The 13,879-nt window shown below is 40.4% G+C and overlaps 1 protein-coding gene across 1 annotated transcript in view; it reads right to left on the bottom strand.

The window, feature by feature from the left end:
- Positions 1 to 13,879, bottom strand: part of DISC1 (DISC1 scaffold protein) — a 420,830-nt gene that overhangs the window by 93,098 nt on the left and 313,853 nt on the right. The window contains 1 exon segment of the mRNA XM_004712208.4: positions 12,839 to 12,899. Within this exon segment, the coding sequence (XP_004712265.3) occupies positions 12,839 to 12,899 (61 nt within the window).

Below are 13,879 nucleotides of genomic sequence, written 5' to 3'. Positions count from 1 at the left end.
AGATATGACAAAATAATAATAATTTATAAATTATCAAGGGCTCATGAGGAAGAGGGGAGCGGGGAGGGAGGGGGAAAATGAGGAGCTGATACCAGGGGCTTAAGTGGAGAGCAAATGTTTTCAGAATGATGAGGGCAATGAATGAACAAATGTGCTTTACACAATTGATGTATGGATGGATTGTGATAAGAGCTGTATGAGCCCCTAATAAAACGATTGAATTGATTCAATGATAGTGAGTTTTTTGGGGTTTTTTTAGTTGAGCACATACATTTCTATCAAAACTACCACTTATGGACTTACAGAATGCTGTACCCACTGTCATGGTATCACACACAGTACTGCCTCAGATCAAGGAACTCCCTTCACAGCAAGTGAAGTGCAGTAATGTGCCCATGCAAATGGGATTCACTGATCATAGATGCTGTTGGTCTGCTAGAACAGTGGAATGACCTTTTAAAGATACAACTATGAAAGCAACTGGGTGTCAGTACCTTACAGGCTTGTGGACATGTTCTCTAGAAGGCAGTATATGCTTAAACCAGCACACTTTATATGGTGCTATTTCTCCCACAGCCAAAATCCATGGGTCCAAGAACCAATGTGTGGAATCAAAGTCACACTACTTACTATTGACCTACGTAGCAAGGGAGATGTGGCTAGCAGATAAGCTAAGAGCCAGACTAGGCAAAAGACACTGCAGGATAATGTAGAGAGAACTTAACCAAAGCAGTAGAACTTCGGTTGGATTTAGAAGTATGAACAGGATTCAACTAAGTATAGACACTAGGCAAGGATGCGAACGGGTGATGTTTCTTATCTTTGCATCCCACATGTCTTCTTCTGCTAAAGACAAACAGATAATGAACTTTCACAGATCATCCACAGTTGGCCTAGGAGAGGGGAGCATCCTAAATTGTGGAGTGGAAACCAAGGACCTGAAATGTCTCCTTCTTCTTTCTGCCTCCGCTCCCTGCCCCCTCCTGCCTTTCTTCTCGTTGTACCAAAAAAACAGGAGGCTTTCTACTCCTGCAAAGAGTTATAGTCTCAGAATACACTCTATGGTAATGAGTTGGGTGGAGTTGCTAACATTAATTTTTCTCAAAATTGTTTGAAATAAATTTAATGTGAACTGTCAGTAAATTGTTCCATGTGCACAAGAATTTGAAGTACAGAGTTGTGTATTTGGAATCTCAAGGAATTCCATTCTTTGCGGAATTTCTGTTAGGAAATGATTTAGCTCTTCCATGCGTGGTTCCATCCATTTGGAAGTATTGTTTTTGTTGTTGTTATCTGCCACGTAGTTGAACAAAATGCTGCCTGGCTCCATATCATTCCCCTGATCAGTTGTAGACTGTCCACTTGACTCAGAAAGGTTTTATTGGCTGATGTTTAAAAGTACACCAGATGACTTTTCTACTGTTCTCTGCGTTAGTTCTCTGCATTAGTCCTTAGTCTGGATTCCCCAGTGAAGCATGTTCAGTATCATAGCAACATACAAGTCTCCACTCAAAGATGGATGGTGGCTGCAGATACATTGGCTAGAAATCAAATTTGGTGAGATATCTACCACTGAACCACAAATGCTTCAGAAATTTGGGGTAATGCAACTCAAACAAATACATCCATACTTCCAGCTATTTGGCTGTTAAGGGTCAAGTCCCTGAATGAAGCTCATGAAGTTTTGCCCAAAGTCACCAATGGATATCATATAGTAAACTCCTTTTCCTCTATCTTCTCTAACCCTACCCTTTGGGTCTCTAATTTCCTTGATTTCCTTTGCGTAGTCTAAGAACAGATTTTTCTTTTAAAGAGTTTTTTTTTTCCTTCGTAGAGAGAAGTAGGCTAGTAGATACATTAGTCAAAGGCTGAACTTGATATATGATTGATTGTTAAAAATATATATTCTCTACAGCATGGACTCTAAAGTTTCTTTTTTAATTTGCTTGGTTTGTTATCATTGTTTTTAAAGTGTATATATGTATCAGTAAGAAAATTATGAACATGCACCACTAGTATTTGTTTTATAAATTTATCCATGCAATAGTATATACATAAAAATCATGGTTAATAACAAAATTTCACTGAGTGAAATGACAAAAAAGCAAAATAGAAATTCTAAAATGTCATTCCCACATTTCAGTGGACCACCTTAGGTATATCTTCTTGGGAAACAACGAACTTAAGCTATATCATCATAGGCCCTAATAGCTATTCTATATTAGATCTCAGTAGGTTAGACCATATTTTCTTTTGGCAATCACTGACAGGCTTAGGTGCCTGGGGTGAAGAACAGCCTCTGAAAAAATGGTTTGGCTGTTTCTAGAACACCATTATGCTACACAACCACTGTTCTCTGCATAGTGGGACCTCTAACACTGCACTCCCGAGGGCAGGCAAATCGCTTTATTTCCTTCATATCGAATATGCCTGGATAATAGAAGGTCAATGAAATTTTGCTGGGAGAGTAATTATCAACTCTAGTAGGCTTTTTAAATCTCCAACTCCAGCGGGCTGCCTTATTCTAAGTTCCGGAGTGAAGACGATGCTATCTAGACAAATAGGCTAAGAGTGCAATCAATACCTGGTCCGGACAGAAAATTCCATGACTCTACTGTGATCATCGCTCCTAGCCACCTCAGAGCATGAAAAAGTTTACACCATTTCCTGTCAGGATGTCCCCACTGAAGTTTCAAGGTAATTAGAAACTACATATTATGTGTAAAAGAAAAAGATGACTGAATCACTTTTGAAAAAAAGTATCCTTCTCTACATTTTAAAGTAAACTTCAGATAAGACCAATGAGTTTTTTAATCATTCTTTCTAAAGATATGATAGGCCTCTAAGGAAATATATAACTACTTCCATGTCAAAAACAGATTGTAATGATATATTGGGCTTTTTTAATTATAAAAGTATGATACACATTCAAGACAAACATGTGAGAAAACCAGCACACAAGAAAACAAAAATAAACTGTACTCACTCATCAAATGCATAAAAAATTATATTTGATTACAAGGGGAAAAGTAGAAATAAAATCTAGAGAATTTAAGAAAAACGGAGATAAACACTTTCTATTGGTCATATAAACAAGAGATTCCACAGCTTCACCATGAACCAAAATGTCCATCCTCTGGATTTAAGACTGAGTTCCACATGGACCAGAAACCCGAGTATGGCATGGGACAATGATTATTTCCACACAGTGTTCAGTAACTTCAAACTCAATACAAACTCACTGCCACCAAGTTGATGTCAGCTCAGAGCGACGCTATAGGAAAGAGTGGGCTGTGCCTGTCGGTTTCTGAGACTACATCTTTTTACAAGAATAGAAAGATTCCTTTTTCTCTCACGGAGCAGCTGGTGGTTTGGAACTGCTTACCTTGTGCTACCAGCCCAATGCATAACCCACTATGCCACCAGGGCTCTTTTAATAACCCACTGTGGTGCCGTGAGTTACTTAAATGTGTCTCTTCTAGCCAAAGTCATTGTAACGTCCACTGGTGACTGGATGGGAGCATACAAATAAAGTATACGGAACTCTCATGAGAAAATTGGTCAGTTTGCTGTACTGTGGGTATAAAATGAGACAGCTGAAAAGCAGGATCAGGGTCTCTTACAACCATTAAGAAAGAAGAGCCATGAGCAGGAGTACTTTATCTGGACTACCAGATTCCTGCACAGAAAAAGCAAAGGCAGTCACAACGATAGTGACAGTGAGACTACTTGGCAGAGCATCCACAAAATAAGTACAGGTGAGGGCCTTAGGGCACAGACTGGCTTACTTTGGAACACTTCCCCTAGCAGGACAGAGATCAAGGAGCCCACGGCTTAGAAGTAAAGGACCAGAAAAAAATATGCCTTCTGTCACAGTTGTGAAGAGGCTGTCCTGGCTAGAGAGTTGCTGTATCCTGACCATTCCTGATCTTGACTTGCAAGCTGTTAGCATCTCAACTAAATCCCGTAATTGTGAGGATTGTTCATAAGGTCTGTGTAGCTACCACAACAGATTGTTTAACCTAGAAGAGAAGCAGACAGTGCAGTAGGAAAGACTGTTGTTAAAATTCAGTTGATGAGGTTGGGGGTAAAGCTACATCTGCCTTTCACCTCATAGGAATCTGCCTTGGTGGTTACCCTCCCTCCTTATGAAGTCAGAGGAGCTTAGACACCACCTCCACACCATTCTCACCCCCATCTACAAAGGAAGCAACATTTTGATATTTCTTTTGATTCTTTGAAAGAGATAGCTAAGAAAAATATGAGAATTGAAAAAATAAAAATTAATATAAGGTTTGACTATTAGGGGAAATGAAGTAGGCCAGAATATTCCCAACTAAAAGCTTTGAAAATAAGTCTAAATGAGTACATGAATAAAGCTCTTTAGAAGTAGTTTTTTTCTTACTATTGCAGATTATATGATCCTATATATAGAAAATCCAAAAGTTTCCACAAAAAGCCTACTGGAAACAATTAAGGCCTCAGCAAGGTAGTAGGAAACAAAATTAACAACCAGAAATCAATCAGATTCATGTATACCAGCCAAGAGACCTACTACAAAACATATATTAAGAAAACAATACCATTTACAATAACCACGCAAAAGATGAAATACTTAGGAATAGACCTAACTAAAGAAACAAAAAATCCTACACAGATAAAACAACAGAACATTACTACAAGAAACAAAAAAATACCTACATAGTGAAAGAATATCCCGTATTCATGGATAGGCAGATTTAATATTGTGAAAACGTCAATACTCTTTTAAGCAATCTACAGATACAATGCAATCCAAATCCAAATCCAAAATATTTTTTAAAGAAATGGAAAAACTAATTACCAATTGCATATGGGTAGGCAAAAGACCCAGGATAACAAAACAAAACAAAGCAAAACCAAAAAACCTTCTTAAAAAGAAGAACCAAGTAGGAGGCCTCACACTCCCTGACCTAAAAACCTACTCCAGAGCCACAGTAGTCAAACCAGCCTGGTTCCGATACAATGAGAGACATATCCACCAAATGTTCAGAACAGAAACCTCAGACATAAATGGATCAGTCTACAGACAATTAATCTTCCACAAAGGACCTAGAAATATACAATGGGACAGACAGTCTCTTCAACAAGTGGTGTTGGACAAACTGGATTTCCATATGCAGAAGAATGAAATAAGATCCATATCTCTCCCCATGCACAAAAATGAACTCAAGATGGGTTAAAGACCTAAATGTTAACCCCCAAGCTATCAGGATCATCAGTGAGAAGACAGGAATAGGGGCCCTATTGCAGGGCAAACATAGACTGCCAAGTATAATAAATTTAGCACACACGGTGGAAGATAAGACATATGACTGGGACATGCTAAAATTACGTCACTTATGGACATCAAAAGGATTCATCAGGAGAGTAAAACAAGAGCCCACAGATTGGGTAAAAAATTTTATCAACTACACATCGGACACGGTTCTAATTGTTAAAATATAAAGAACTCTACCATTAGAGTTACAATTAGCTCAATGAGAAAATAATTAATCAATTAAGAAGTGGGGGGAGGCGGGACATGAACACATACTTCACCAGAAATGAAGTACAAATGACCGGGGAGATGTGAGTTAAAACCACAATGAGATACCACCTTGACCTCACAATGCTAGCCCAATTCAAAAAATCAGAAAATAAATGCTGGCGAGGATGTGGAGATAATGGAACTCATATAAACAGTTGGTGGACATTTAAATATATGTAACCACTATGGAAAATGATATGGCGATGCTCAGAATGGAAATTTTACATGATCCAACAATATCACTATTAGGCATATACCACAAAGAAATAAGAGAGACAACACAAGTGGATGTCTGTTCTTCCATGTATAGCAGCACGGTGCACAATAGCAAGAAATTGGAAGCAGCCCAAATGCCCAACAGAGGAAGAATGGATAATGACACTATGGTACACACACACACTGGAATACTATGCATCCCTAAAAAAGTGATGAAAGCATGAAGCACCACATGACACACAAGGACCTGGAAACCATGATGCTGGGTGAAGTTAGTCAATCACAAAAGGATAACTGTCATGTGAGTCCACTATTATAAGTAGAGACACCAAGTAAACAAATCGTAGGAACCAAATCCCAAACAAAGGGTTAGAAAGTTTGCATACTAGTCATGAACATACATCACCCCTGTTCTGTGTAGTTCATAAGAACCACCTCCCAAAAAGAGACCTTACTTCAACTGGAGTCACCCCTTCAAGAAATGGGAAAGGGAGATGACCATCCACTTGATGCAGTAAGTACAACACTGAAACAAGGCTGCACCACATCACCAGGCCCTCTACCAGAATGAGGAGAACCTTACTGAAAAATCACGTCAAAAAGAAAAAAGGAGCATCTACGTTTCAGAGGAGGCACTGATTTCTGTGGGTGGGTATGGCGGGTAAATGGGGAGGAGAAACCTCAAGCCAGAAGGGGTGCTAAATAATAATCGTAGGGAACCTAAGGGGAGAATAAAACCGGTTCCATGTTCCTGGGTACACACTTTGAATAAGTTTCTAGCCAATCCTCGGTGAGCCATGGCATGGACTACGTACTAGAATGACCACAGACACTGGCCTTAAAGAAATGTGGCATCCACCAAGGGCCAAAACAGAAGGACCCGACATGGAAGTCCAACTGAAGGAAGTGGGCCCTACCTCAAAACTACCTGTTGCTCTTGGACATTGTACTGAAACTCCCTGATCTGACAGGAAGCAAAGGGTGGCCACCCCAAGACTGTGGAAATGGTGGTCATTGGACCTTGGCGAGGGATTTATGGCTTAGTGGGTGTCCAGTGAAAGGCAGCCTAGAACCACCATATATTTAGAACCTCAATGTCCCCCTTGCATTAATAGGGCAGGTATCAACCTGGGAGGCAAAGATCTGCCCTTGTAAGAAATGTAACAGTAAAATTTCCCCTAGCAGCGACCCGCATGTTCAATGTTATCAGAGATCAATCAATTAAGCAATCAATCTGTACAAAGCAACAACTCATGGATTGCAGCTCACAGTTGGACTATATTGCATCAATTCCTCATATCAACAGTGCCTTAAATTCTATGTCACTGGATAAATTATTAATGTAATCAATTCAATTGCCCTATACCCCAAGGGGAGGATTGACAGTGTCTTACTTTCTTGCTTGCTTTCTTTGGTCTTTTAAAAACTTTCTGTTTGTTTTTGTTTTCTTTCGTTGTGGTTCTTGTTGGTCTTTGTTTTTATCATAATATGACTGCCAAGTAAATCTGAGTTGTCCATAACCTGTGTTTAAGCAGACAGAGCCCGGGATGTCACTTAATTCTAGCCCCAATTCAAAAACAGTAGTTTTTATAACATGGCCCTGCTTAACACTCACCTTCATGAAGAGATCACCGAAGATAAGGATGCTACAGCAATGTGGTGAGGAAAGCAGATGGTGTCTGGCTATCAGTTGGAATAGTGCCTGGGGTTTTAAAGGCTTATATTCACACAAGCAGCCATCTCAATGTGGCATCAACTAAGTCCACATAGAAGACAGACACCAGCCTGTGTGATCCAAAGATGACAATAACAAAATCCAAATATGATGAAGGAAATGGTATCAGAGCTTAAATTGTGAACACCCAATTGGCACAAAGCTAAGAGGCCAAAATTCATCTGCAGAGTATCTAGTTAGATTAAGCCTCTGGCAGATTCCTTCTGGCCATAGGTAAGGGACTCAGGGACTTGAACAGCTTTATTACCAAACAGTCTTTATGATCAAAAAACCTTAATTTGATTATGGTGGATGAAATCACAGTATAATATGATACTTGGCCAGTTGACCTCCCTCTTGACCCAACCTCAATTTGATCTAGGTTAACTATATCTCGCTAGTTCCACAACTGAAATGTCTTCTCTGGCTTTTAAAATATTGCTGGTAGTCTTTTCTTTCTTATTCATTATTTTTATCCTTATATTAATATTTTCTTCTTTCTGTTTCATTTTTTATTGTTTCTCCTATGTTTCCCAGTTTCTGAAGCACAGAAGGAGTGGATGCATAGAGACAATAACTGATGCAATGTTTTATTAGGGATGGGGGTGGTGGTGTTGAGGGTCCAGAGAATTGGGGAGATAAAAATCACTACAAAATGAGCAATCTGTTCAATTCTCAAGCACTTTCTTTCTAAGCCACTGCAAGGTCAAGAGATACACCATAGAGTACAAATGAATGGCTGAAGTGTTCGTCAGCATTTATCACCTTCTTTAATCAATATGTTGCACTGTTGATTGAGTAGCCACTATGAGGCAAAGTATGCCTTGTTTTTATGTTGCAAAATGTTGACTGCCTTGGAAAGGGTCAATGCATGTGATAGCCTATGTGTGCCATCACTACTCGGGCCCAATAGGGAGGAAGTACATCAGAAGCAGAGCCTGACAACTTTCTCTCTATAACTGAACAGAACTTACGATGTGTGTGGTTCATCAGGAGCCCTGGCGGTGCAGTGGTTAAGTGTTCAGATGTGAAACAAAAAGCCAGTAATTCATATCTACCAACTTCTGTGCAAGAGAAAGAGACTGGCTTTCATAAAGTTCCAGAGTACCTACTCTGACTCCTGAGCTAGGATATAATAAATCAAATGAACTACACACACACACATGATTCCTGACCCCTGTTTGCTATTCCGTGTACTGCAGAGGAGTTATATATTTCTTATCATTTTATTCTCTATCCCACTGTCTTGCCTAACCAGTCACATACATTTGATCTTGAAATAGCAATGGAAAGAGGCCTCAGGAAGTAAGTGTGTAAGATGGTCACTCATCATGTTGGTCATCTTAGATTATTGAGGTAGTCTTGTGTAACTGATGTTTGTGAATCAAGAAGTCAAGAATACAGTGGAATTAGAGCATCAAGCCTGCTGAAGGGGTAGGAATAGAGGTGGAAGATGGTGAAAGATGAAATTGGGGTGCATAAAAATTAGCTGCATTCGTCATTAACAAACATTCCTTCACACCCAAATATTTATTCCACAAATACTAATTGGATCCTTACACAATGTTCAGAAATGTCAAATCTCTGAAGGCAAACTTTAGTTTTACAAGACTGATAGAAAGCATTTTTAAAGTCAGAATGAGTCAATGAGAATACATTACTCAGTCTGGGAAGCTATGGGATTTTTAAAAAAATGAAATGTTTGAGCATGACAAATGTGCGCCTCGGTGCGCCATGGAAAAGGTTAATATCACATGGCAGCATCTGACCCACTTGACGATTACTTCAAATCCCTGGGTATTGGATTGAGCCATATGAAAATTCTATTTTTCTAGATCAAAAAATGATTGAATAGCAGTATACTTACTCCTCACTTATCAACTATCTCATTATCCAATGTTGTGAATTTACAATAGTTAAACACTTCTATCTGATTATTTTGTGTATTAATGATGTATATATAACAGTAGCAAATACTGAGGTGCAAGGTGGGAATAAAGCTGCCTGTGATAGTCAAGGTTGTGTGTCAACTTGGTTATGGGTTTTAATGGCCAGGCAGTTAGGTAATCATGAAAGTTACCCATTTTGTAATGATATTATTTAGCAGTGTGTAATGTAGTAGTCATCGTTCATTTTGTGATATGATGTGGTCATTCTCTGTTTTTACATAATGCTAATTTTTACATAATAACCTTGTCTTAATAATTTCATATGGTTCCACCTGTCTTAATAATTTCATATGGTTCCTTTTTTCTGAAAAACATCCCTTGGTCATTCCCCTCCTAAATGTTTAGAATAATAGCTTCTTTCCAGGAAAAAAATCCACAGATAGATATTGGGTAATATGAGAGAGTCAGTTTCCTGAGGTCGGGTGTGAAAGGACGACACTCAAGGACACACAAAGGCCAAAGGGATGAGAGCTGTGGGCCAAAGTGAAAAGGTTAGGTGCTTGCTGTGAGGCATGAGAGCCTCTGGACAGTTTCTAGCAGTGAGTGTAATGATCCGATTTGTCTTTTAAGATGCTCACTCAAGATTTCAAGGAGAAGGGAGTGGGGTGAGCAATGCTAACGATGGAAAAATAGCAAGATCAGCTCTTCTGGTCATTTGGGGTAGAACGAACAGATCCTTGCAAAAGTAAATGAGCTTGAGAGACGTGAAGGGGCAGAGGGACCACACTGCGCAGCTGCTCGTCAGTGGGAAACCAAGGAGAAAGGATTCAACATGAATCCACGGTTCTAGGGTAACGAAACAGATAGTGGCGAAGCCATTTAGTGGATTGGGTTCAAGGGGGGAGTGAATAGGTAGCAAGTCAAGAGGACAAGTTCAGTTCTGCCCAGGACTTCTTAGTCCATTCTGGAGAGATGATCAGGAAAAACAAGAGGTGAAGGGCTAACACTGACCATCAATGATTTAAGTGTTTTTCCCACATTAATTGTCTGAACATTGGCACTGAAAAGTTGATATCCTTATTATGGTTATATAGTTAAAGACTGTTATATAGTTATACACTTAGACTCCAACCCAAGATTGTTATATAGTTAAACAATGAAGGTTGAATTTGTCTTAGAATATACAGTTTATAAGTGGTGAGCCTGTAAAAATGGCTACCTCTTTGCCAGTACCTAAGTTTTTACTATTACAGCTTTATGCTCAATAACTGAATGGAACTTACGATTCAGGTGGCTCATTAGGAGCGTTGGTGGCACAGTGGTTAAGCGCTCAGTTGTGAAACAAAAAGCCAGTAATTCAAACCTTCCAGCTCCTCTTCAAGAGAGAGCCGTGGCAGGCTGCTTTTGTAAGGACGTATCACCTTACAAACACCATGAGGCAGTTCCACTCGGTTCACTAGCTGCACTATGAGGCCGAATCAACTCAGAGGCAGTAGGTTTGGTTTTAATTTTCATTATGCCTATAAAATTTGCAGCCAGAATTTAAAATCATGAGTGATAAGTCAAGAACAGAATAGATCTCAGAACACAACGGAGAAGGACGACTAAATTCAAATCAAGCTACCTGACCCAGATATTCTGTTCTCTGCAGTGAGTCCTTAAATAGCACAGTGAGTTCACAGCTTGACTGCAAACCCAAAGTTGTATATTCCAGTCTCCCCCTAACTATTTCAGAAGAAAGGCTTGGTCTCCGAATTCTAAACAATCAGCCGTGAAAACTCGATGGGGCGCAGTTCCACTCTGACACATGTGGGGTCACCAGGGGTTGGAGTTGACTAGGCAGCCACTGGAACTGGCACCTCTTGAGGGAGAAAGGCCCTTCCTGAAGGACTACCTCTTACTGAGTGCCTTCCTTTTAACTAACCACCTCCATCATATTTCCTCCCTAAATTGAAGGAGGAGAGGTGAGTTAGTGGTTTAAAGACTTGCTTTGGAAGCATTCTGAAAACTCTAACTCCCTGCCTTCACGTTGGCTCTGACTCCTAGCAACCCTATAGGACAGAGCAGAACTGCCTCTATTGGTTTCCGAGACTGTAATTCTTTGTAGGAATATAAAGTCTAATCATTCTCCCACTGACTGGCTGGTGGTTTTGAATTGCTAACCTTGTCCTTTGCAACCTCTACACCACCAGGGCTCCTTCTTCCAAGCATAGAAACAAATACTGTACTACTTCCTTATCCCACAGCACTCAACAATACAGTCTTTCTTAACATCTCTTAAGGGAGAAGCACTGTTTTAGCCAATGGGATTCATTATCTTATCAGACAGGAGTTTAAGGGATAGTATGTTTAAAGTATTACTTAACTCTTTCCAAAAGAGTTGCAAAACAGCCTACACAGCTAACTGACTCTCAGAGAAGGAAGCATCCGTTGCATTCTAGTGCTTGTTTTCCTGATGAGAAACAGATCCCTGTGGCTGGAATTTATTTTCCAACCACACACACACAAAGAAAAAACATTCTGACATTCTATAGTATGCCTAACATTTCTCAAATCTGAATTCCTAATTGGGTTAAAGGAAAAAGAGCAACCTGGAATTTTCATGCTGGTTTGTATTCAGAATTTAAAACAGAACCCAAGACATACATTTTTATATTGTTCTAAAACATGCATAAGCTGGTTCAAAATTCCTACAACCCCTTCTGAAACTGAAAACAGGAAAAACAGGGAGACACTTGAATTACAAAAGTACTGTGCAAAGAAAGTCTTCTCTTCCGTGGAGGACCTTACACTACTTACTTTTTACAAAGAGGAGCCAAGGGCTGTATGATAGCTGCTCCTTCCCTCGCAGAATTCAAGGGTGTCTGTGTGTGTGTGTGTGTGTGTGTGTGTGTGTGTGTGTGCGCGCGCACGAGCGCGCGCATGCTTTTCTTTGTTAATTTATTATAGAAATAGGCAACTATTTTCAGTTGTTTTTAGCTTAAAGGTAAAATAATTCTGTAATAGTAATGAATCCAGAGGATCCATGGAGTCTATAATAAACTTATTGTCATCAAATCAATGCCGATTCATAGACATCCTATAGGACAGGGTAGAACTCCCCCTATGGGTTTCCAAGACTAACTCTTAACAGGAACAGAAAGCCCCATCTTTCTCCCAAGGAGCAGCCCTTAGTGTATAACCCACTATGCTACCAGGGTGCCTGGAGTTTACAATAAAGAATTATAATAGTAACCTAAATGGAACCCTGGCGGAGTGATGCGCTAAACATTAGATGGCTAACCACAGAGTTGGTGGTTCAAACCCAGAAGTAGCTTGGCTGGAGAAAGATGAAGCTGTTTGCTCCAGTAAAGATGAACAGTCTTGGAAAGGCTCTGAATCACTTCGACTCTGTCCTATAAGGTCACGATGAGTCAGAATTGACTGACTAGCGGTAGATTTTATCCTTACCTGTGCAGTTTATCCTCAAGCATTTCCATGTATTTCATAGTATTTTCCTTCACAGTTGTGCCTGCAAAACAAAAATCCAAAAGTGATCGAATTGCAGTCAAAGAAAGAATACAATGCAGAACAGTAGTCCTAAAAAGCTAAAAGCCAAAGGACAGTAGTCAAGTTGCTAATGATAAAAATGCCCTATTGAAAAAAGGTACGGATAGCCCGGGATACAGGGAACTAACACACACAGGGAGAGAGTGTTGATTGTATCTCCACAGGGAAAGAGGGACCAGACTTCATCCCGGAGTTCCAAGACAGGAACGCAACACACTGACATGAAGCAGGGAACCAATAGAGAGGCCTGAGGGGCCGGCCCAATTACCAGCTAAGTGGACAGCACCACCCTCCCCCCAAGAAGAATTCACCTCCGAGGACAGCACGGAAGCTACAGCTCAAGAAGAGGGACTGGTCTGGTCAGAGCCCACAGGAGCCAACAAAGGAGGATGGGGGGAAAAAAAAAAAAGCCCTGAGGACGATGTTCCTGCTCAGAATAGCAAATGCACAGAGATGACCAGGGCCAGCAATGCACAGGGCCAGCCTCACCACGGGACACAGTGTTCCTCATTGACCCATAGCACCATTGGGGACAACACTAGAGACACACTGCGGTAATTGTGCCTGCCATGAGCTCACCACGCCGAAGCCAGCCTCTGGGGGCATGCAGCAGAGCTGTGGGGGGAGCAAAGCAATGAAGTCCCCAAGGATAGAGGCAGTGCCAGGGCATGGCACCCCATCAGACTCGACTGGAAAGCACCCGTGAAGGAAAACAAACAGACCCTAAACTATTCAAACATTTGTGTGTTGTTGTTGTTGTTGTTGTAGCTATTGTTTTACTTTCTGTTGTTGCTTCATTGCACTCAGTCTTGTGATGGTACATAGCATGTCTACCTGGAAGGGATAGGTGGAATAAACAAGCCAGAAGAGAGAACAACAGGATGACAGTTCTGGGGGATCTTGAGGGGTAGGGGAGTCGGGTGAAAGGAAGAGGGTATTAAC

This window comes from Echinops telfairi, unplaced genomic scaffold (genome assembly GCF_000313985.2).
Source record: "Echinops telfairi isolate 266 unplaced genomic scaffold, ASM31398v2 ScPeMD7_7424;HRSCAF=8462, whole genome shotgun sequence".
Taxonomy (NCBI): Eukaryota; Metazoa; Chordata; class Mammalia; order Afrosoricida; family Tenrecidae; genus Echinops; species Echinops telfairi.
This window is presented reverse-complemented; position numbering and strand designations above follow the sequence as displayed.